Consider the following 23,137-nt stretch of genomic DNA (forward strand, 5'->3'; position numbering starts at 1 on the left):
ATCTGCTCTGTTCACCAATGTACCCGAAGCACCTAGAATAATACTGCCAGATAGCAGGTGCTCAGCAAAAATCTGGTGAATGAACGTTAAATGAAAATATGCAAGCACCTCAATACTCCCAAAGAATATAACGTCTCTTTCTCAGTACCCCACAAAGTGGGGAAGAACTAGGAAATACAAGGCAGCCAGCTGGTTTAACACAATTAACTCAAGGAGAAGCCTAGTCTCACTTGTCTGCAATGAACCTCTGCTGAAATGCTCAAAGGGTAACCTAATGAAGAAATTTTAAAAATTATGATTATTAGTTTAAGATGGATCACTAATAATATAATGATTATTTTGAATTGAACTACTATAGATCAGAGTAAAGGTACATTTTCACTTTGGACCATAGTACTAAGAAAAATAACTCAAGATAAAGTCAAAACAATCTATGATAGGTCATGTATTCTTTCCTGTACAACAGAGACATTAACTATTTGATTACTATTAAACCGCATCTTTTTTTGTTTTTCAGCATAATCATTCATCAGAATAGCAGATGACATCTTGACAACATAGTTGAGTTTCATGCCAACATGCTTTGTGATCCCTCCTCTACCATACGGTGCAGAAATGGGCTGAGAGGAGCTCAGATATTAAACATCCCTGAAGACTATACGACATCTTAATCGGATGTTTCAGAAAAACACCGTTTTGGCAAGAGAAGTTTCATTTTTCAGAAAAGTATACAAATATTTTTCTGAATATTGACATTAGTGATATCACAAAACAGACTTTATTTTACAAAAGCGTTATCAGAACATAATGAACAGAAAGCAACCTTGAAGGCTAAAACACATTTCAATTCAGGAGTGTTGGATCTGAACTGAACAGTCTGAGATACAAAGTGAAGGCCAGCCGTGTTCTTAGAGAACTGGGCATAAGTTCTGAAAGGTGTGCTCGCTAAAAACCTCTGGGTTTAATCTTTCATTCCTGTTCTCTGTACTTAACCCCTGGCCCTCACTTCACTGCTCTAACTTTTGCACCACTAACTAGTTACGACCTTTGTCAAAGGTCCTCCTTTTGTCAAAGGTCCTCCTTCCCACATACCCCCACCCTGTACCTGTCCTTTATGTTTGTACCACCTAAGATAAGAGGTGCAAAATAATAAGAGAAAACTGACAAATGCCTTCAGAACTGCTGACATGAATGTACCTGTACCCCCAGGCAAAGACTGTGATAACTGAACATCATGTGAGAATCCAAAGTGTGATGTTCTTCTGTGGCTCGTATAAACGCACAGCTCCATGTCCTATGTTACATGCACATGGGAGTATCTATTACCTGCTAGTTAATTCAACTAAAACAAATTATCAAATGGTGTCCAAATTACAATTTTTTTTTTTTGGTGAGAAAGATTAGCCCTGAGCTAACATCTGTTGCCAATCCTCCTCTTTTTGCTGAGGAACACTGACCCTGGGCTAATATCCATGCCCATCTTCCTCTACTTTATATGGGATGCCGCCACAGCATGGCTTGATAAGCGGTGCGTCAGTCCATGCCCAGGATCCAAACCTGCGAACCTTGGGCCGCTGAAGTGGAGCACGTGAACTTAACCGCTACGCCACCAGGCTGGTCCCCAAATTATAATTTTTACAATGACTATTACTAAAACAAATTAAAAGCTTACCAGTAACTCAAATGAATAATTTAGATTTGTCTAGATATTTATTCATTTCATAATATATGTTTTTATTTTTTATTTATTTTTTGGTGAGGAAGATTAGCTCTGAGCTAACATCTGTTGCCAATCCTCCTCTTTTTGCCCATCTTTGCTAACATCCACACCCATCTTCCTCTACTTTATATGTGGGATGCCTGCCACAGCATGGCTTGATTAGCGGTGCACAGGTCCACACCGGGATCTGAACCTGTGAACCCCAGGCCGCCAAAGCAGAGTGTGCAAACTTAACCACTACGCCACCAGGCCGACCCCTCATTTCATATTATAGATGTGGCCAGTTACAAGAAGATGGGTTACAAAGTAGTAGGCTAAACTTTTTTCTCCTGAAACCAAAGAACTAACTACTTGTTTATTTTTTTAATTTTAAGAAACAGAGGGCCAGCCCCGTGGCTTAGGGGTTGAGTGCGCGCGCTCCGCTGCTGGTGGTCCGGGTTCGGGTCCCGGGCGCGCACCGACGCACCGCTTCTCCGGCCATGCTGGGGCCGCGTCCCACATGCAGCGGCTGGAAGGATGTGCAGCTATGACCTACAACTATCTGCTGGGGCTTTGGGGGGAAAAAAATAAACAAATAAAATTATTAAAAAAAAGAAACAGAAATATCCTATCAGAGAACAAGATCTGATGTCATTTGAAGGGTAAAGGCTAAGAGGCTTCCCAGAATACTTCAAGGGTGACTTCTTCCCCCAGCAGCAAAGAGGGCTACCTTACATGCCAATGATACAGATCTTTTTTTTTTTTTTTTTGCTGAGGAATATTCACCCTGACCTAACATCTGTTGCCAATCTTCCTCTTTTTTTGCTTGAGAAAGATTAGCTCTGAGCTAACACCAGTGCCAATCTTCCTCTATTTTGTATGTGGGTCGCTGCCACAGCATGGCTGACAAGTGGTGCGGGTCCACGCCCAGGATCTAAACCAGAGAACCCAGGCCGCCAAAGTGGATCGTGCCAAACTTAACTACTATGCTGCGGGGCCGGCCCCCAATGATGCAGATCTTAAGACATGTATTATACTGAATTATGTATAAAATAGAATCAAACTGTAAAGAAATAACACAAAAATATTTTCACTGGTGTTTTCTTTGGCTGAAAATTGCTACTTAGTAAAGGAAACAAAATTACTGCAAAATTGCCTCATAGGGAGATTCCATTCTATTCAACAAGTTTTATTAAACACATAAATAGCAGCATATTTTCCTATTAGACATGCTGGCTCAATTCATCATTATTTGGGACTTTCTGATTAAATTGTTTTTAAGAGGACTGTAACTAAGATATTTTATCTTGTTAACTGCAACTAGATTTTTATAGTACGAATGAAGACTCAGGACAAAAAGTAAAATATTAGTAATATGCATTGTTATGCATATATCATATCTTAAAGGCTGTAGGAATGAAAAGATCAGGAAATTTCAAATTCTTTAGGACTCTATTTTCTGCTTTTTAGTTCACAGAACCATGGGAGAAATGAAAGAATTAACTGATAAAATGAAATAATTCTGTACCTTTCCTTATTTTCGGGTTTGACTGAACTTCTAATATGACGGTTGTTACTGTATCTGCATACATATCATTGGAAGGGTTTGCCAGCCACTGTAAAGCAAAGGCAGAATTAGGAAGGTACAACTGTGCCAACCACAAAAGCCACCATCATTACCCACCCACCCAGAATGTACATATGGGACTACAGCTTCTAGCTGAAATTTTGACTGAAATTAACTGACTCACTGTTTACTGAAATTGATTAATAAGGCTGGACTTCTCTAATTTTTTTAAAATAACAGTAAAATGTACTGAGCACTTCCTTTGTGGCAAGTGTTTTACATGCGTTATCTCATTTAATTCTCATAACATCTTCATTATAAAGGAGGAAACTGACTCAAAAGTAACTTGCACAGGATAACACAAGCAGTAACTGCTGGTACTGGGACTCAAATTCAATCAGTATAATCAAATTCACTATATTTTAGGAGCACAGACAGTAATATTTTCAAACATTTACTTCTATTGCTCATACGCAGCCTAAGATGGCATGATACTCTTTCACGTGCCCAGTGCTCCAAGAAAGTTTTCCATGTCTACCGGGTTAGGGTGAAGCCAGCTGAATTATTTCAGCAACGAGCACCCTCTCTATTTTTTATTCTCTCTCCAAAGAGTACTTTTACAAGTAATGTGAGGCACTTGAAAAACTTCCTCTAAGATCTTCTTTGACATGTTAACTCGAGGGAACAAAAATACACCCTTCTAATAGTATTTAGTAGCCAGAGCTAAATTAATGTCTCTAGTATCTTTCCCCCTTCTCGAATATTAATGCTTTGTCTATCGTTGTATGTAACTTTATGTTATAGATAACTACTATTTTTGACAATTTTTTAAGTAATTTTCAGCCGTATGAATCAAATTTAGACTTAAACCACAGAACTGCAGTGGGACCAGAGCTAACAGGTCTGTCTTTGTTTGTTTTAAAAAATAATATGTATGGGGCCGGCCCCATGGCTTAGCGGTTAAGTGCGCGCGCTCCACTGCTGGCAGCCCGGGTTCAGATCCCGGGCGCGTACCGACGCACCGCTTCTCCGGCCGTGCTGAGGCTGCATCCCACATACAGCAACTAGAAGGATGTGCAGCTATGACATACAACTATCTACTGGGGCTTTGGGGGGAAAAATAAATAAATTAATTAATTAAAAAAAAAATATGTATGAACAGAATAGTTGACCATATAGCTGGGAAATATACATACAATCCTGAGGTAGAGAAACAGACAAGGTACCTCCTTGGATCATTCAGTTCCAGGATTCACTTTGAAAAGTCTTTTAAACTTAACAAATGCCAACCTATCAAAATCAACCATCAAATTCATTTGGTGCCTGAGTTCCGAATTCTACCAGTAGGAATTTAAAATTTTAACAGCGGGAACCACATTCACCTAAATTAACTATTTCTAGCCTTCGTGGATTTGGGTCATTTTAATGTTGCTTATTTGAATCTTCAAAATTTCACTCTCTTAAGAAGTGCTGCACGACAGTTGTTTTAATATAACAGAATTAGATTTTTATCTTGAGAATTTTAAGACCTTTTGATGTAACTGAACACATCTTGGGTACCACAAAATCAGTTGAGACTTATTCATATGAGAGACCCATACTCATTACACATACTAAATATTAAGCCTTAATTTATTATTAGTTTCTATGTTATTGTAACCACATAGAAAATGGCCTACCCATGTTATATTTAAAGCTGATACAGAAAAGAAAAATACGCACATATATATTTTCCAAAAATTTTTTTCCTGATTAGGAAGAAACTAATTTTCTCTACAATTACATGTGAACTCAGAACTTTTTATTCTGTCTTTATTTAGGTAAATGATCTTATCTTACTTCTAATACCACCATTCCTGGTTCCTGTATTACAGTAATATTTTTGAACACTTTCAAAGCAGGTTTTTCTTGAATTTCTAATTCTTCTACATCACCTGAAAAAAGAATTATGAGATGTATATAATTTTCTTATAATACTCCGGAGGCATAATTATTCATTTGTTTATAGAGACAGCTGAAATAAAGCTGATACACAATGAAAAAAATTAATAACTCATTTGTATAGTCAGATTTTTAAATAGCTAAGTAAGTTTTATATTCATTGCCTACAGCAAATGAAAAATCTTAACACGTATTATAAAAATTCATAAAACTAGATAGGATTTACCTTGGACATTAGATATTTTATTAATAGCAAATTTTGGTGATGGTCAAACATCTATGTTTGTACAAGAGAGTTAGCCACTAGCATCTTAACATTCCACTAGCATCTTAAAATTTAACATGAGCCTCATCAGCTACAAATAGTCACTTCTACCTTCTGTCTTCATAGGTTTAATCATTCTACAAGGAAATGCTATTGTTCAAGATGAGACTTTTCTGGTCTTCCCAGTAACCTCTTAATTAAGGATTAACTCAGACATTTTATTAACTTTCTATGTTATGACCTATAACTGTAACGTGAAGATCTGAGGTAAAAAAAAAGATTTTCTTTCTACTGGTTTATTTTGTGGCACTACTTCACCATATGAATTATGAAGCGCATATTAATAGAAAGTGTAATTTGTAATCTGACGTGCTCTTGCTTATTAGAGAGAGTCCACAGCTCTTAACTTAGTCACTGCCCCTCATTATATCAATACACAAAAATCTCTAACTCAAAATGATCTAGGCTGGCCCGGTGGCGCAAGCGGTTAAGTGCACACGTTCCGCTGTGGTGGCCCGGGGTTCGCTGGTTCGGATCCCGGGTGTGCACCGACGCACCGCTTGTTAAGCCATGCTGTGGCGGCGTCCCATATAAAGTGGAGGAAGATGGGAATGGATGTTAGCCCAGGGCCAGTCTTCCTCAGCAAAAAAAGAGGAGGATTGGCATTGGATGTTAGCTCAGGGCTGGTCCTCCTCACAAAAAAAAAAAAAAAAAAAAAAAAAAAAAAAAAAGATCTAATCTGAAAACAGAATAGTTTACTTTTTCACTGGCCTTTGGCAGGGGTTATGCGCTCTTATAAAACCTGTTGTATAGACCAGTACTGATTGAACCACAAAATTTATTTTCAATGAAAAAAGAAAATAAATAGATACAATTTTAGTACAGTAAACTAAAGTAGATTTTAAACATAAGAAGCAAAGACTACTGGTAATTTCAGAATTTTAAGTGGATCAAGGATAAGAGGTATTATGGGATTTTTAAAAAATTTTATCATTTATTTTCAAAATTTTTACCTAAACATGATAACACGACCAAGTGAAGTACAAGTAACATTTGTGCAATTCTGACACAATTACCAAAATTAAATAAGATCCTTTCCTAGATAATTATCTTATTCAAAAATAGAAAACAATTAAGTGAATTTCAATAAATACACACACCTGTCAACTTCTGTAGCTGGTAATAAAGCAAATTAAAAGGACCGGTATAAGGAATGGCTTGGGTCTGTTTTACAGTGCTCATGGCCAAGTCAGTATAATCTGAAGAGAAAATTAGAATAAATAGACTTTAAGAGACAATACTAGTTCCACAAAATACAATCTGCAAACACATGCCAGGAGTAAAGAAAAGAGAAGTAAAAGCAAAGTAAGTGAGAACATGTTTTTCAAGTTAACAAGGTGCTCCTCAATTTGTTCCCATCCACATTTCCCCGCTTATCTAATCCACCGCCCCCGCCCCCCGCCCCGACAATAGTTAATTTATGCTGCAGCTAAGCAAGCACCCTCATTGTCCTGAACACAGCAGCCCCCTGAATGCCTCCAAGGCAGTAAGCCAGCTGTCCTCTGACGTATTTTCTGCTTGGCAACGCCTAACAATCCTTCGCCACCTGGCACAAGTGCCACCTGGTTTGCAAAGCTTTCCCCAACTCTTCTAGCCCCATTCTGTTCTCACATAGTTAGCATGCACTTCTATATGTCACTGATCAATACTGTGATTAGCTCTTTGTAAGACTGCTTCTCTCATTAGATGGGTTTTCAAGGGTTGGGACTGTGCTCTTTAATAAATCTTTAGTTCCCCAGCACCTAGCACAATGCCTGGCATAGAGTAAGATCTCACCAACTGCTGAATAAAGGAGCAAGTTACATTCTCCTGTGTCATCGCGTGAAAGCTGACAGGTGGCCTATCCCACAGATGAATACCTAAACACGGCTGCTATTTCCTATTCCTTCATAAAGCACTTACAATTTATTAGTGCTATATAAATAAAATGGAGCACAGTTATTTATGTGAAGATAATACCATATTTACTGCAAAAGTAATGATGGTTTAGTATTTACACAGGCACAGAACACAAAGGCCCAGCAAGCGATGTAAAACTACAGGACATAAAAATCAAAATGCTTGTGTGGGGAGCCCAACATTACTTCAGAAAATAAAAGCACCAGTGCTCTGTCATGAAAGGTAGACAATAGGCTCATAAAGGGTCAGCAGGAGTAGACAATCTGTTTTAGAGGCGAACTTATGTTTCCAATTAAGAAAAAAGTTATTTCACAAAGAATTTAAATGTTTCAAGAGTTCAGAGAAGATTTTTTTCCTGTAAAGCTAACTGGATTCTTAACTTTCATCAATTTCTATTTTACTATTGGTTTTTACTTAAAATTTGGCCACTAGGTAAGAGAAGTTTTCATAGATTTTCTTCAATGCTAAAATCAAATTATATTTGACATTTGGTAGTATACTTACTGGAGAGGTCACAAGGAGAAAGTATGTGATAATTAAAGTTTCTTTTGACAAGTATTCCTGAGACCCGCTGGCCTTGTTCTGGTTTTTTGTCTGCTAAAAAGCCCATGACCTATTAAACAAACAGACAAACAAAAACCTCAAAACAACTTGCAGAAAGTAGAATCCTGTAAAATGCAATTAATTATTCAATACTCAGTCATAATAATGACCACCAGACATTCGAACTATGATAATAACACATGAATTTAAACATGAAAAATATGACACGTTATATACCTCCACAACCAGGGCAGTATCAAGGCTAGCAAGAGGCTGAAGAGAAGAGTCACAGGGGCAGATCTGGCAAGAATGGCTAGGTTCAGTTCAGTTCCGATCAGTTCAACTACCAAGTAAACCTACTGGTGTGCAGGCTTAGAAAAAGCTCTCGACAGCCACAATGTAGCAGGAAGGACAGCAAGTGCAGACTAGGACTGCATGTGCCCCCTCAGGCACCATGGTCATCAACCTCGTACACAGAGTGAGCTCCATCATACAAAGGTGTGAGTCCATGCTAGACCCAACGCTGAAAGAAGGAGCATCTCTGAATAAATAGGTCAATAAAGTAATATCTTATCAATATCTATCAATAAAGACAGGTATGGAAGAGCTCATACAACTGAGGGGGAAAATTTTTTAAGAGAAGAGCAATAGCAGCCAGACAGTGATAATGTTTGTTCTTATAACTATAATGGGAAACAGCTCTATTCACATGATTTCTTTGGGTTATTTTCTCCTTAAATGCTGATAACTCAATGAAAAGAAGCCCTGCTCAGCCCAGGAGGCTGATTTTAATAGAGTGATGTCCTAGATGCTGATCACGTGGGTATGTCTGTCTGCCTATAGAATAAAGTACCTCAGACAACAAGATTGCGTGATTCTTCTTCTGACTTCACCTTCTGCTGCCAGCAGAGGTTTCACTCTTAATACAAGTGTGTGTTAGTTTCCAATATGCTGATTTATTAACATATACACGACTGGTTGGCCTGACATTTCTAGAAAGTAAAGTCCATGGGTTTTTTCACAGTTCTTTGTAGATCTGATTTCCTTGACCTACTTAGTTTTTGTTTTACATGGTTGAGGATGTCTGCCATAAATCCTAAATAAGGTTATTGCACTTGAGGAAAAAAATAACTAAAGCTAATGATTTTAAATAACTAAAATTATGGCTGAAATAACAGAACACCACTTCAATGCAAAAGTATATTTGGTGAAATAGATATTGACAATAGTTTCTCTGTGCATATGTCAAGTTAAATTTAAGAATGACATATACCTAAAGTATGTTCTCAGTTCTGTAGTCAAAAAATGTTTAAATGTCGCATACTGTATTTCTTGAGGACTTATAATGCACAATGGCCTAAGAAAAACTCTGAAACGTCTTTCTGTAAAGAAACTAGCTTCATTTTGTTCAACTTAGCTTCTCCTAAATTGTCTGACTGTGAAACTTCTCCCCCCCCAAATCTCAACAAGCAGAGTTTGGGAAATTCAGTTCTGAATATATTCTCAACTGAATATATTTTTCTTTTTTTTTTGTGAGGAAGATCAGCCCTGAGCTAACATCTATTGCCAATCTTCCTCCTTTTTTTCCCTTTTTCTCCCCAAAGCCCCAGTAGATAGTTGTATATCATAGTTGCACATCCTTCTATTTGCTGTATGTGGGATGCCACCCCAGCATGGCCAGATAAGCGGTGCATCAGTGCGCGCCCGGGATCCGAACCCAGGCCGCCAGTAGTGGAGCACACACACTCAACCACCAAGCCACGGGGCCAGCCCCTGAACATATTTTTCTATGTGTATAACACCCCTTCCGTTGAACTGGCTACCAGAAAGTTTTGTGAACAGGTGTACATACAACCATTTGGTCTTCTTTGACAATAAAAGCCTCACATCCTAATTTTTGCTAATTTGTTTTTTTCCTCAAATTCAACCATAAGAAAGGATAGTCCCCAATTAGGTTCCTCACATCTGGTTCACTATGTACTAAAAGAATGCTGTCAAGTTGCTCAGTAACACATATCTGATATTTAAAACTTAAAAAGTTTCCTTTAGAAGTATCTTAAAAAGATTTTAACAGGAGGTAAAAATTCAGATTTCTTAGAGCATCCCTCTAAAATCCCAGGTAAGGTTTTTCTTTAACTATTTCATTTTTAAATTCTGAAAATATTATATTTCACCATCAAAATGCTTATTTCTTAAAATGAGAAATTTTTATAAATCCCACAGACATATATGGGAGATATGGGCCTATCTTTAGCTTCTTAAGGAGAATGACAACAAGTGGACAGAATACTGTACTGGATATAGCAAAAAAAACAGTAATGAATATTTGTTTATCCTCAGACATGGGAAGGAAAAGTAAGTGGGGATATGGATTAAAAAACTAGCAAATTCTGGGCTGGCCCAGTGGCATAGCGGTTAAGTTTGCGCCCTCCACTTTGGCGGCCAGGGCTTCGCGGGTTTGGATCCAGGGTGTGGATCTGCACATCGCTTATCAAGCCATGCTGTGGCGGCGTCCCATATACAGTAGAGGAAGATGCGCACGGATGTTAGCCCAGGGCCAATCTTCCTCAGCAAAGAGGAGGACTGGCGATGGATGTTAGCTCAGGGCTAATCTTCCTCACCAAGAAAAAAAAAAAACCAAGCTGACAAATTCAACTGTATTAAGATCTAATTTATTTGAAAATTTTCAGCCTGCCAGGAGGGGCGGCCCAGTGGGGGTCCTGGAGGAGGGGAGGGTTGCTCCAGTTGTTGAGAACACTATGAACAGGTCAGAGAACTTGGTCGTTACTGGTTCCTCATTAGCATCCCAAGTTCATGCTGCTGCTATTAATGGAGATAAGGGTGCTCTTCACAGGCTCATCATAGGAAAGTGTTCCCTTATAGACAAAGATCAATTTGGAAGAACACCACTTATGTAGTGTGTGTTGGCCGACAGACTGGATTGTGCAGATGTGCTCCTGAAGGCAGGAGCAGATGTTAATAAAACTGACCACAGCCAGAGAACAGCCCTCCATCTTGCAGCTCAAAAGCATTATTCACTACAGCCGAGAAGTGGAAGCAACCCAAGTGTCCCTCGACTGATGACTGGATCAAGAAGATGTGGTAAATATATACAATGGAATACTATTCAGCCATAAAAAAAGACAAAATTGTCCCATTTGCAACAACATGGATGGACCTGGAGGGTATTGTGTTAAGTGAAATAAGCCAGAAAGAGAAAGACAAACACTGTATGATCTCACTCATATGTGGAATATAAACCAACACATGGACTGAGAAAACTGTATTGTGGTTACCATGGGCTAGAGGGGTGGGGGATGGGCACAAGGGGTGAAGGGAGACATGCATGTGGTCATCGACAAACAAAAATGCACAACCAAAATTTCACAATGTTATAAACTATTAAGACATCAATAAAAAAATTTAAAAAAAAAAGAAAATTTTCCACGTGAAGAAACAAATTAGTAGAACCAGAAGCAGCCTAAAAAGTGTAAGGATAAAATTCTTGTAGTATACTAAGTTGACAGAAATCATCATTAAGCATATTATCTTTATTTGATTAAAAAGAGGTCTACTTTGGGGCCGGCCCCATGGCTTAGCGGTTAAGTGCACGCGCTCCGCTATTGGCGGCCCAGGTTCGGATCCTGGGCGCGCACCGACGCATCGCTTCTCCGGCCATGCTGAGGCCGCGTCCCACATACAGCAACTAGAAGGATGTGCAACTATGACCTACAACTATCTACTGGGGCTTTGGGGGAAGAAAAGGAGGAGGATTGGCAATAGATGTTAGCTCAGAGCCGGTCTTCCTCAGCAAAAAGAGGAGGATTAGCATGGATGTTAGCTCAAGGCTGAGCTTCCTCACAAAAAATAAATAAATAAAATAAAGTGGAGGAAGATGGGCATGGATGTTAACCCAGGGCCAGTCTTCCTCAGCAAAAAGAGGAGGATTGGCAGATGTCAGCTCAGGGCTGATCTTCCACACAATTAAATAAAAAAATAAAAAAATAAAAATAGGTCTATTTTTTTAAGAAGTATACATTTCCCCAAAGAAAAGACATAGACAGGATTAGGAACCATAACCTTTTACCTTGGCTAGCTTTTCTCCTCTGAAGTTCAATGTCACTGCTTCTGTATTCCGAGGATTATGAACTTCTATGTGAACTTCATCATTATCTTCATATTCTCGAATCAGGGCTGCTTTCAATCTGGCCATTTCATTCTGTTCTCCATGGACTAAAATCTACATGAATAAATTTTAAAAGAGCATAGGGAAACATCCTTAGTTCAGATTAATGATGGCTCTTATCTGAATTAGTTAAATCTATGAAACAGAGATATACTTAAAGTTATTAAACTTTACTACTTTTAAGGACCTCCAGTCAATCAAACTTGTACACACATTTTCATTCTGTTTGGCTTTAAAAGTTCCTTAAGTACAACTATTTCAAGAAAGAGTAAAGAAACAAAGAAACTTCTTTTCTACTCCATTTTTTGCCACTAATGAGATATATAACTTTGTGGACACCAGACTTTTTCTCGGCTTCTATGCTCACGCTGGTAAAGGGCTGGACCTGGTGACGTCTGCAGCCTCTCCCAGCTTCAGCCGCACATGATGCTTGTCTGAAACTACTGTTACTCCTACTGTCTCAGGAAACACCCATCATCTTCTTTAGATTTCTTTTGTATTTTTTTAAGCATTTTTTTTTTTTAAAGACTTTATTTATTTATTTATTTTTCCCCCAAAGCCCCAGTAGATAGTTGTATGTCATAGCTGCACATCCTTCTAGTTGCTGTATGTGGGACGCGGCCTCAGCATGGCGGGAGAAGCAGTGCGTCGCTGCGCGCCCGGGATCCGAACCCGGGCCGCCAGTAGCGGAGCTCACGCACTTAACCGCTAAGCCACTGGGCCGGCCCTGTTTTTGTTTTCTTTTTGTTTGTTTTTTTGTGAGGAAGATTAGCCCTGAGCTAACATCTGTCGCCAATCCTCCTCTTTTTGCTGACGAAGACTGGCCCTGGGCTAACCTCCGTGCCTATCTTCCCCCACTTTATATGGGACACAGCCACAGCATGGCTTGACAAGCGGTGTGTTGGTGCACACCTGGGATCTGAACACCAGGCCACCGCAGCGGAGTGTGCACACTTAACCGCTACGCCACCGGGCCGGCCCCTCTTTAGGTTTCTTAATAGAAGACTTTCAAAAGAAGCTTTTTGTGGGAAAAAAAGACTTCTGATATTTTCTTCTGTTTATTAAAGCAATACCAAATATAATATTTCAGAACCAAATGAAATTACATTCTAGAGGGGTATTTACAACTACTGCATTAGCTACAAGTCTCTATTCACTCTTATAATCTATACAGTGTTTTACAAGATAGGTCACTCTTAACCAACAGACCACTGGTAGATGATTTCCTGCCCGAGCCAAGAGAAGCCTGCCCAGCATCACTACTAGGCAGAGGCATATGGCTTTGGGGCCGAGCTGCTTGAACACAAATCCTGGCACTGTCATACCAGCTGTGTAACCTTGGGAAAGTTACTTGACATCTCAGTTTTCTCATCTACAAAATAGTTATTGGTTGTGAGGAGTAAGCAAGTTGATACATGGAAAACACTAATACAGGACCCACACATGGTGAATACTCAACAAATGCTAGCTATTATTTATTATTACCACCAACACTACTATTCTTTTATCCTGTAGATATACTTTTGCTGACCTGGTTACTGAAGGAAGGTAAGGATCAAGTTCAATCCAGGAATTTAAACTGACAGCAGAGATACAGCCTAAAGAGCAATGAAATGGGACTGAGGATGAGGTAGTGATACCAGAGAGAAAGGACAATACAGCTTTTCCTCCACAGCTTTAAAATCCGGGAGACCACACACACTAGAAAGCACCTGGGGGGAGCCTGCACTGTAACTAAACTCGACATGCTATGGTGCTAAAAAGTAGGTGAGTGATTTTTCTCCACCAAAGAATCTGCTCATTAAGGGCCAATGGCAAATACCTGTGAGGACTATCATGTCAGAAAGAACTTGAAAATTAACAAGAGTTCACAAAAAGATGCTCAACTTCATTAGTCATTAGGGAAATGAAAATCAAAACCACAATGAGGTACCACTTCACACTTACTAGGATGGCTATAATTAAAAAAGGAAAATAACAAGTGTTGGCAAGGATATGGAGAAATTGGAATACTTGTGCACTGCTCGGGAGGAATGTAAAATGGTGCAGCTTTGTGGAAAACAGTTTGGTGATTCCTCAAAAGGTTAAACACTGAATTATCATATGATTCAGCAATTCCACTCCTAGGTATATACCCCAAAGAACTGAAAACAGGGAGTCAAGCAGATATTTATATGCCAATGTTCACTCCAACATTATGCAGAATAGCCAAAAGGCAGAAACACTGCAAGTGTCTGTCAACAGATCAATGAACAAAATGTGGTATGTGCAAACACTGGAACATTATTCAGCCATAAAAAGGAATGAAATTCTGTTACATGCTACAACATGGATGAATCTTGAAAACATATGTTAAGTGTTTTATGATTTCACTTATGAAATAACGAAAAAGGCAAATTCATAGAGCTAGAAAGTAACTTAGAGGTTACCAGAAGCTGGAGGGAGGAGAGAATGGGGAATTATTGCTTAATGGGTACAGTTTCTGTTTGGGGCGATGAAAAACTTTTGGAAATGATAGTGGTGATGGTTGCAGAACATTGTGACTATAATGCCACTGAACTGTATACTTAAAAATGGTTAAAATTGCAAATTTTATATTTTACCAAAATAAAAAATATTTACGAAAAAAAATTAACAAAAGGCCATTTCCTCTAAACTACTTTTCAATACATTCAGAAAGAGTACTTCATCTGTTTTCTAAAGACACATGTCCCATAAGTTTCCTTTAATTAAAAATACTTATTTTTTTTAGCTTACTCATCTCTCCAATCCCACCAAAATATAATTCATTGATACACAATTACATGAAAATTAAAAATTTAAACAAATCGCATTAGTAAGGAGCAAATCGCATTAGTAAGGAGCTACATAATGTATTTCTTATCTATTTGCATCTTTAATTTTTACTATTATATGACTTATCTTTCTCCTCTCTCCACATTATTAGGTATTTACTACATGCCAGGCACCATATTCCGTGCTTTAGATATATGCTATCTCATTCAGTCCACACAATAGCCTTATGAGGTATTATCATCCCTATTTACAAATGAGGTACAGAGGTAAGTAACTTGCCTAGGGTTACACAGCAAGTAAGGGATGGAGCTGAAATTCAAAACAAGCAGTCACATTGCAAAGCCTGTGCTCTTAAGTTGTTGGGGAGGCAGCAGAAAACAACAGAAAAACACTGGAAAATTAAAGGGCACAGCTTGCCTAACTCAAAGGGGAGCCGTAAAGGTCAGTGCAAGGGAAGGCGCTCTGTTTAAAGTGCCATATTATCGGAAGGGGTGTTTGATTTGAGGACCAGCTGCCACAAAGTTTCCTGGGTATGTTTCTTTCCCCCTTTAATGCTATAAATCAAATTCATAGACTAACCACATGAGGCGGTTTCAAAGCACGAATAAATTCACTGGTTTGCTGGTAATCTGTGTGAGCAGAGAAAGAAATGTAATCCACAGACATTTTCAGTGGTAACTTCTGTCCAGACATGGTAGTGATTTCTTCTGGTTCAGACATGATATGCTGTTAAAAACAGAGAAAAATTAAAAAACAAAACAAAACAAATAAACTAACCATTAGAAAAGAAAATGAACATTTTCTACTTTTTCATGAGCCATAAACTCTTATGTTAAATTTAGGACCTTTAGCACAAAAGTCATTCTAACACTACTGACTTAGTAAATATCAGATATTTATTTTCTTGATCAAGCAAACATTTAATCAGGAAAGTAAGGAGAGTAACTAAAATTCAATGTATTTGGAGTGCTGGAAGTGAAAATTATAACTCTTTTTTTTTTTTAAAGATTTTATTTATTTTATTTTTTCCTCCCAAAGCCCCAGTAGATAGTTGTATGTCATAGCTGCACACCCTTCTAGTTGCTGTATGTGGGACTCGGCCTCAGGATGGATGGAGAAGTGGTGCTTTGATGCGCACCCGGGATCCGAACCCGGGCCGCCAGCATCGCAGCGCGCGCACTTAACCACCAAGCCACAGGGCTGGCCCGAAAATTATAACTCTTATGATTAGAAAGGCACACTTGTATTCCCAGCTATTCTCCTGCTCTAAAAAGTAACTTTCTGGACAGGAAGATTTGTATAAAGGACAGATGTAGTTCTATTGTGGTAATCTATTTAAATACATATCCAACATCATCTTATTGACTTACAGAATGAGGTAAAGTAATAAAAATGATCAAAATGGGGAACCACATGTATTTTAAAAGATAAAATACAAGTTATAGGTAAGAAGAGATAAGAACGTGATGTGTGGATGTTCAGAAATTGTCTCTAGAGGGCCGGCCTGGTAGCGCAAGCGGTTAAGTGCGCGCACTCAGCTGCGGCGGCCCAGGGTTCGCTGGTTCGGATCCAGGGCGCACACCGACGCACCACTTGGCAAGCCATGCTGTGGCGGCGTCCTATATAAAGTGGAGGAAGATGTGCACGGATGTTAGCTCAAGGCCAGTCTTCCTCAGCAAAAAAAGAGGAGGATTAGCAGATGTTAGCACAGGGCTCATCTTCCTCACAAAAAAAAAAAGAGAGAGAGAGAAATTGCCTCTAAAGTTCTGCATGTATTTTCTACCATGTCTACACCCCTAAGAGTGAATGTCAACCATTTCACATCAATAGGAAGATGGGCAACCAACTTAAACACATCTATTGCTTTTCAAGAGAAGACTTATTAGCAAACCTCTTCTTCATCTGATGAGGGTATCCATATGTTTGTCTCAACTAGGTTCCTTTCCTTTTTTGTGTGTGTGTGTCTGTGAGGAATATCAGCCCTGAGCTAACATCCATGCCAATCTTCCTCTTTTTGCTGAGGAAGACTGGTACTGGGCTAACATCTGTGCCCATCTTCCTCCACTTTATATGGGATACCGCCACAGCACGGCCTGACAAGCGGTGGGTCAGTGCGCGCCTGGGATCTGAACCCGGGCCGCCAGCAGTGGAGTGCGCGCACTTAACCACTATGCCACTGGGCCAGCCCCTTTCCATTTTTTTAACTGCAACCAGATGAGTGCTTCTCAAACTTTAAGGTGCCTACCAACCACCTGGGGGTCTTGTTATGCCATTCAACGTCTGCATTAATTCCTCAACCTTACAAACATCTCCACCTACCTATTTCCATTCTTGTTTTGAAAAATCAAAACCTGTATTATTTAAAGAACTACTTAAGTGGAAAAAAACCTGTGAGGATACCACCACCTCTGCAATTTTGATCAGGAATAACGCAATGGTCTAAGACTACAACTGACCTTGGCAAGAGTCCCTTCTACACAGTACCCTGCTATAATGACACCGTTCCTCTTATCAGTACACCAGCTTTCAAAGAGCTCTCTGGATAAGCCACTTTGCATCATGCCTGGGGAGGCCATTACAACGCTGGGCCCAATGTCATCAAAATGATCCATGCTCTGAGAGAGAAAAAGAAATGGTAAAAGCAAATTAAATATCAGAGTTTGACAAAGCATTCCTTATTTTTAAATAACAAAGAACTAGGTAAAAAGATTAATCACATTACTGAAAGGGCCTTGACAAGACTAGTAAACATTTTAAGTCCAGCCTCCAAGTTCCTAAACAGTTTAGGCTAGGCATGAAAGGAAAACCAAGCGATAAAAAGCAGTTAGTTCACAATGACCCTCAAAACCTTCTACTGGTAGCTAAACAAGCCTTTAGGACCATTTTTAGTCACTAGCAGGCGGGCACAAAGTGAAAGGAAGAGTCAAATAGGTTTCTATTCATCCAAAATAGAACTCCGAAAGAATTTCCCCAAAGACTCACAATGGCTTTGCATACTTCATGAATATTTTGAGCAGGCCTGGAAATCTAATCAAAAAGTTTAACATTGTTTCTAGGGAAAATTTGGCTCTAATGCCTAAGCAGTTAACTTAAAAAATAATACTTTACCAACAGAGCCTATTTAAAATTAGAACATTGACAACTTGAATTATTTGGGGCATTATTTTATTATCATTAGAGCATTAGTTTGAATGAAACCTTGTATTTTTTTAATTAAAAAAATCAGATTTGGTTGACTGCTCTAAAAAAGTAAACATATACAAATTTTCATATATGGAATTTGTAGTGCTAATCAAAAAGATGTTTAGGTTTGAGTGAGCATTAAAAAAACTTAATATGTAACATAAGATATTTTTCTCATCAGGACTTTTTATTTTTATGGCAAAAGAGATCCCAGTTATTTAGCAATAGTAAATACTGAGAACGTATGGAGACTTGGAACAAGTGGCAAAGTTTGTTTAAGCAACAAAGAATGTCAGATGCTAAATTCCCCCCCCACTCCCCAAAGCCCCAGTAGATAGTTGTATGTCATAGTTGCACATCCTTCTAGTTGCTGTATGTGGGACACGGCCTCAGCATGGCTGGAGAAGCGGTGCGTCGGTGCGTGCCCGGGATCCGAACCCGGGCCGCCAGGAGCGGAGCACGCGCACTTAACCGCTAAGCCACGGGGCCGGCCCCAGATGCTAAATTTTTGATTTCCTTCAGAAAAGCGATGTCTGCTAGAGAAAAGGTAAGAAAGACTTCGGCAAGAAGGATTTAGCCACAGAATCAATGACAGGCATCTCCTACTCCAACGACTTCTTTGTATTTTATCCATCCTTCTCCTTTCTTCCACAAGCACTCACCTTAAGGTTACTAATGTGTTTGAAAACAAAGGGATTATTGATGTTGATCTGTTTGCGGATTTTGTCATTCATGGCATTTACATATGTCTGGTACACTGCCATACACTTCTTGGCCAGAGACGATGCATAGTATATTGGAATATCATGGAGTTCTGGGTGATTCTGCCAGTACTCATCTAGAGAGATTTTACAAGAAACACGTATCATTTTATTATGTGGGGTAAATAGTTCAAATAGTAAATGATATATACAATTAATTTTTAAAAATCCAGACAACCAAGAAATAAATTAAAGCATATAACTGTATTTTAAAGAAAATTAGCCTGGTCCTTACTAACTTAAGCTTATAAAACCAAAACTTGTTTCTAAATATTAATGCATGACCTAAAAAGAATGTTGTGATCATAGTCCCAAGATGTGGAGGCTTTAAAAATGATCTGGTAGAAGTTTACACTGAATAATAGACCATAACTTATTACCCCCAAGAGACAGTATATTCTGTGGTTTTAAAAAAAATGTATTAATATTTCAAAACGACTTACTGAAATTAGACTTTTTGTAATTAGACTTGGCTAATTACAAAACAGGACTGCCAAACGAGTTAAAATCGATTTTGAACACTTAAAAAAAAGTATAAATAGTCACATTACTCTGTGACTATATTTTTGAAAAACTGCTAACCAAACAGTTTCTGATAATTAACAAAAACAGTGGGCAATATACCTTCAAAGGAAAGCTTATTTTTAGGGAAAACTCTCATTAAATCCCAAAATATTATAAAGGTAGTATAGCCAAAAGATATTGATTCTACTAGGTATACTTGCATTTAGGAAATGTATTAAATGCCTAGTATGCAATTTACTTTTATTACTTCTAATCAACCTCGAGAAGATTTATCTCCATCTTACAGATTAGGAAACTGAGGGTAAAAAAAGGTTGAATAGTATGGCAATGTTATTTTTATACTTGATTTATAAGTGAAAACTCTATATGAGATATGAGGACAGGGACTTCCTGTCATGCTTGTTACAAAAATATTTCCTGCTTTGCCCTTTGGTTTATCTGTTTGTGTTTTTTTATATGAAATGAAAATTTTTAATGGTGTCCAAGTTTTCATAAATACTCATAATTTTTCAAATATCTTGCAGAGCATATGACATCCCAAGATCACATCAGTCTCCTATTTTTTGCATATTTTTATGAATAAATTTTAAATATTAAAAAACAGTTGAATAACTTGCCCAAGGTCATATGGCTAGATCATAGATGAGATTTAAAATCAGTGATTCGAATGGCTGTCCTCTATTGTCAGCTGTGATGGCTGTGATGTCTACTACATCACAAGGAGAATTTAAGGGCAAAGGAGCAACCAATTGCATGGAGCAGTCCTGGTTCATAAGAGGAAACATAATACGCTTTGATGGTAGAGTTGCCAGAGAAAAATACCAAGTGCCCAGTTAAACTTGAATTTCAGACAAATAAAAGATTTTTAGTATAGGAATATATATTAAATATTTGATACGCATGTGCTAAAATATTACTCGTTATTTATCTGCAAATAAAATTTAACTGTGTGTCTTGTAGTTTTATCTGCTAAATCTGGCAACCCAATTTGATGGTGACAACATGGTTCCACCTTCCTAATTTCCTCTGCTCTTCAGATTACCTTGTTACAGATACTTTTCATTTCAAGACTTCTAAAGACAAATTTGACTTGCAGTTAGAAAGAAGGACCAAGAGAAAACTAGACTGGATTAGGATTTAGAAAATTTAGCTTCTACAAAGTCCTGTCTCTCTTACAGATTTGCTTTTGATCTGAGGTCATTTATTCCATCTTCCTTTTTCCTTTTCGGTGTAACAGGGATACTATTTATCCTTATCATCATAGAGATGGAAGAAGTGACAATAAGAGCTTAAGATGCAATCATTTCTAGTTCTTCACATTTAAGCTATATACAGACAAGGCACCTATCATTTATTCTTTAAGAAGAGTGTGTTCCGCAAAAAGAATCACAGAATGTTTGAATTAAAAGAGATCATTAAATACAAATATAAACAAAAAGTGACACCCACTGTTTCTCTTATTACAAAAAGTTATACCTGCTTAGTGACATATTTGGAAAATAGAGAAGAGCAGAAAATGAAAAAACAAATCATCCACTTTCTCATTATTCAGATTTAATATCTTTTCAGTCATTTGTATATTTTTTACCTAAGTAGGATCAGAGTACATACTATTTTGAACTCTACTTTTTTGGTCCCCTTAATAGATTATGTGAAAATATGTAATTACTCATCCATAACATGATTTTTTTCCTGCAAGGTGATATTAACTATGATATTTCTTTAAAAATACTGAAATGATGAACTCCCTTACTGACAAAATTTTCTGTGCATCTCATTTATTTATCAGAAGTGGAACTGCTGGGTCAAAGGGCAGCATATTTTTAAGACTTCTAATGCTAAGGGCAACCAGAAAAATATGCTATTTATATTCCTAGTACCAGTGCATGAGAGCCACGGTTTTTCTGAGCTCTTACTGGCACCAAGTCTCTATTTTTAAACGCAAAAACTGAAGCCCAGAAAAGGCAGAATGATCTATCTAAGGCCATACAATTACCTTGATATAATGGCACGCCAAGATTTTGATAATCTCCCAAATAAAAAGAAAAAGCCATACCTAAAATCAAGAGCAGCTCCTGAGCCCTTCCAAGAGCAAAGACAGGAATGAGACCTCTGCCCCCTCTGTTTACAATATCGTGAACTGTGTTACAGAATCTCGCTTCTCGCTCTTCACGCTTCTCATGGATATGGGTCCCATAAGTAGATTCCTAAATAACACATTAGAAGTGTGAGACCAAGACTGATGACTTCCAAAAAACACAAAAGTTAATCAGTAGTGAAATGCAAAAGCAAAGTGATTCCTTTGTCCATAACAGGCCCTTTACTTGAACACATATTGTTATAGTACTAATTGGAAAGAAGAGCAAATAAAAATGTTAGAATGCAGATCTGGCTAAGTAGTAAGAACTTTTTAGAAAATGGAATTAGGAAATAAGTCCAAAAATGTATCTTCCCTTCTCAAGATAATTTTGCTATGTTTTTTTTTTTCTTTTTTTAAACTGTTTTGCTTTCCATGGGTGGAAAAAGGATATTTATCCCACCCCTGATAAGTCAAAGTTTATAAATCAGAAATAGATATGGTTTCTTATAGTTCTGTTTAAGAATATCCCCTAAACCTTACCACGTGTGGGCTGCTGACCAGCAGCACTGGCATCCCTGGAAGCTTATTAGACATGCTGAACCTCGGGCCCAGCCCAGGCATACTCAATCAGAATCTGTTTTTAACAATATCACTAGATGATTCACAAGCACATTCAAGTTTGAGAAGTATTGCTCTAAAGTACCAGATATAATGAAAATAACTTTTTTCTGAGGGTTAAAAAAATCTTCCCTTAAATGAAGTAAGGTCAGTTTACATGCTGGGGATACCACGAGCTGAGCCAAACCGCATTCACTCACGACATGTTGGCCCCTCACACTTGGGCAGGTGGGGGTTCTGTAGACGGCGAGGGAGAAGCAGCTCTTCCACCTTCAACTAAATATACTTGATATTCCTTTTTTTTAATTGAAGTATAACTGACATAAAGTATCCTACTAATTTCAGGTGTATATCACAGTGACTTGATATTTATATAATTACAAAATGATCACCACGATAAGTCTAGTTACCATCTGTCACCATACAAAGTTATTACCATGTTGTTGACTATATTCTCTACACTGTATATTTCATCCCCATGACTTACTTATTTTATAACTGGAAGTTTATACCCCCTCATCCCCTTTACCTATTTTGCCCACCCCTCATTGATATTCTTACATACACCATAGGCCCAAAAGCTCTCTCTCCCAACCCTTGACCTCACTGTCACCAATACACATTTATTAATTTGCTCCTGACCAACTTCCCCCGGCAAAAAGCTTCTGTACAGTTAATTTTTTTTTTTATTCTCCTTAGACTTGCAATCTACTAGGCAGATAGGACATACACATACAAATTTAGCAGGTGCTATGAGCCAAAAGATAGTCATCAAGGCAAAGGCAGTGGGGCCACACCCTTTTTATACAACCCTTAAGATGTTCCACAAATTTGGGGTAATCCACCCACACAAAAATATTTAGGAGATAACATCATCTCTGATATTAGACAAGAGTCAGTACGTTTAACAGCAAGAAAGTGGAGCTGCACTACAAAGAGAAGCCAAACAAATTAATTCATATACTAAAAACAGATACGTTTATATCTGGAAAAACATTATGAAAATGAGATCAT

General features: G+C 38.1%; 1 protein-coding gene across 3 annotated transcripts in view; it reads right to left on the reverse strand.

Moving 5' to 3' along the window:
• Window positions 1–23,137, reverse strand: part of CPSF3 (cleavage and polyadenylation specific factor 3) — a 42,249-nt gene that overhangs the window by 9,117 nt on the left and 9,995 nt on the right. For all 3 annotated transcript variants that reach the window (XM_058551824.1, XM_058551825.1, XM_058551826.1), the window contains 9 exons: window positions 21,482–21,632; window positions 18,802–18,977; window positions 17,413–17,571; window positions 15,536–15,682; window positions 12,062–12,214; window positions 7,936–8,044; window positions 6,633–6,731; window positions 5,106–5,200; window positions 3,228–3,315 (listed from right to left, as the gene is read on the reverse strand). In XM_058551824.1, the coding sequence (XP_058407807.1) occupies window positions 3,228–3,315; window positions 5,106–5,200; window positions 6,633–6,731; window positions 7,936–8,044; window positions 12,062–12,214; window positions 15,536–15,682; window positions 17,413–17,571; window positions 18,802–18,977; window positions 21,482–21,632 (1,177 nt within the window). The remainder of the gene's footprint in view (window positions 1–3,227; window positions 3,316–5,105; window positions 5,201–6,632; window positions 6,732–7,935; window positions 8,045–12,061; window positions 12,215–15,535; window positions 15,683–17,412; window positions 17,572–18,801; window positions 18,978–21,481; window positions 21,633–23,137) is intronic.

This window comes from Diceros bicornis, chromosome 12 (genome assembly GCF_020826845.1).
Source record: "Diceros bicornis minor isolate mBicDic1 chromosome 12, mDicBic1.mat.cur, whole genome shotgun sequence".
NCBI lineage: Eukaryota > Metazoa > Chordata > Mammalia > Perissodactyla > Rhinocerotidae > Diceros > Diceros bicornis.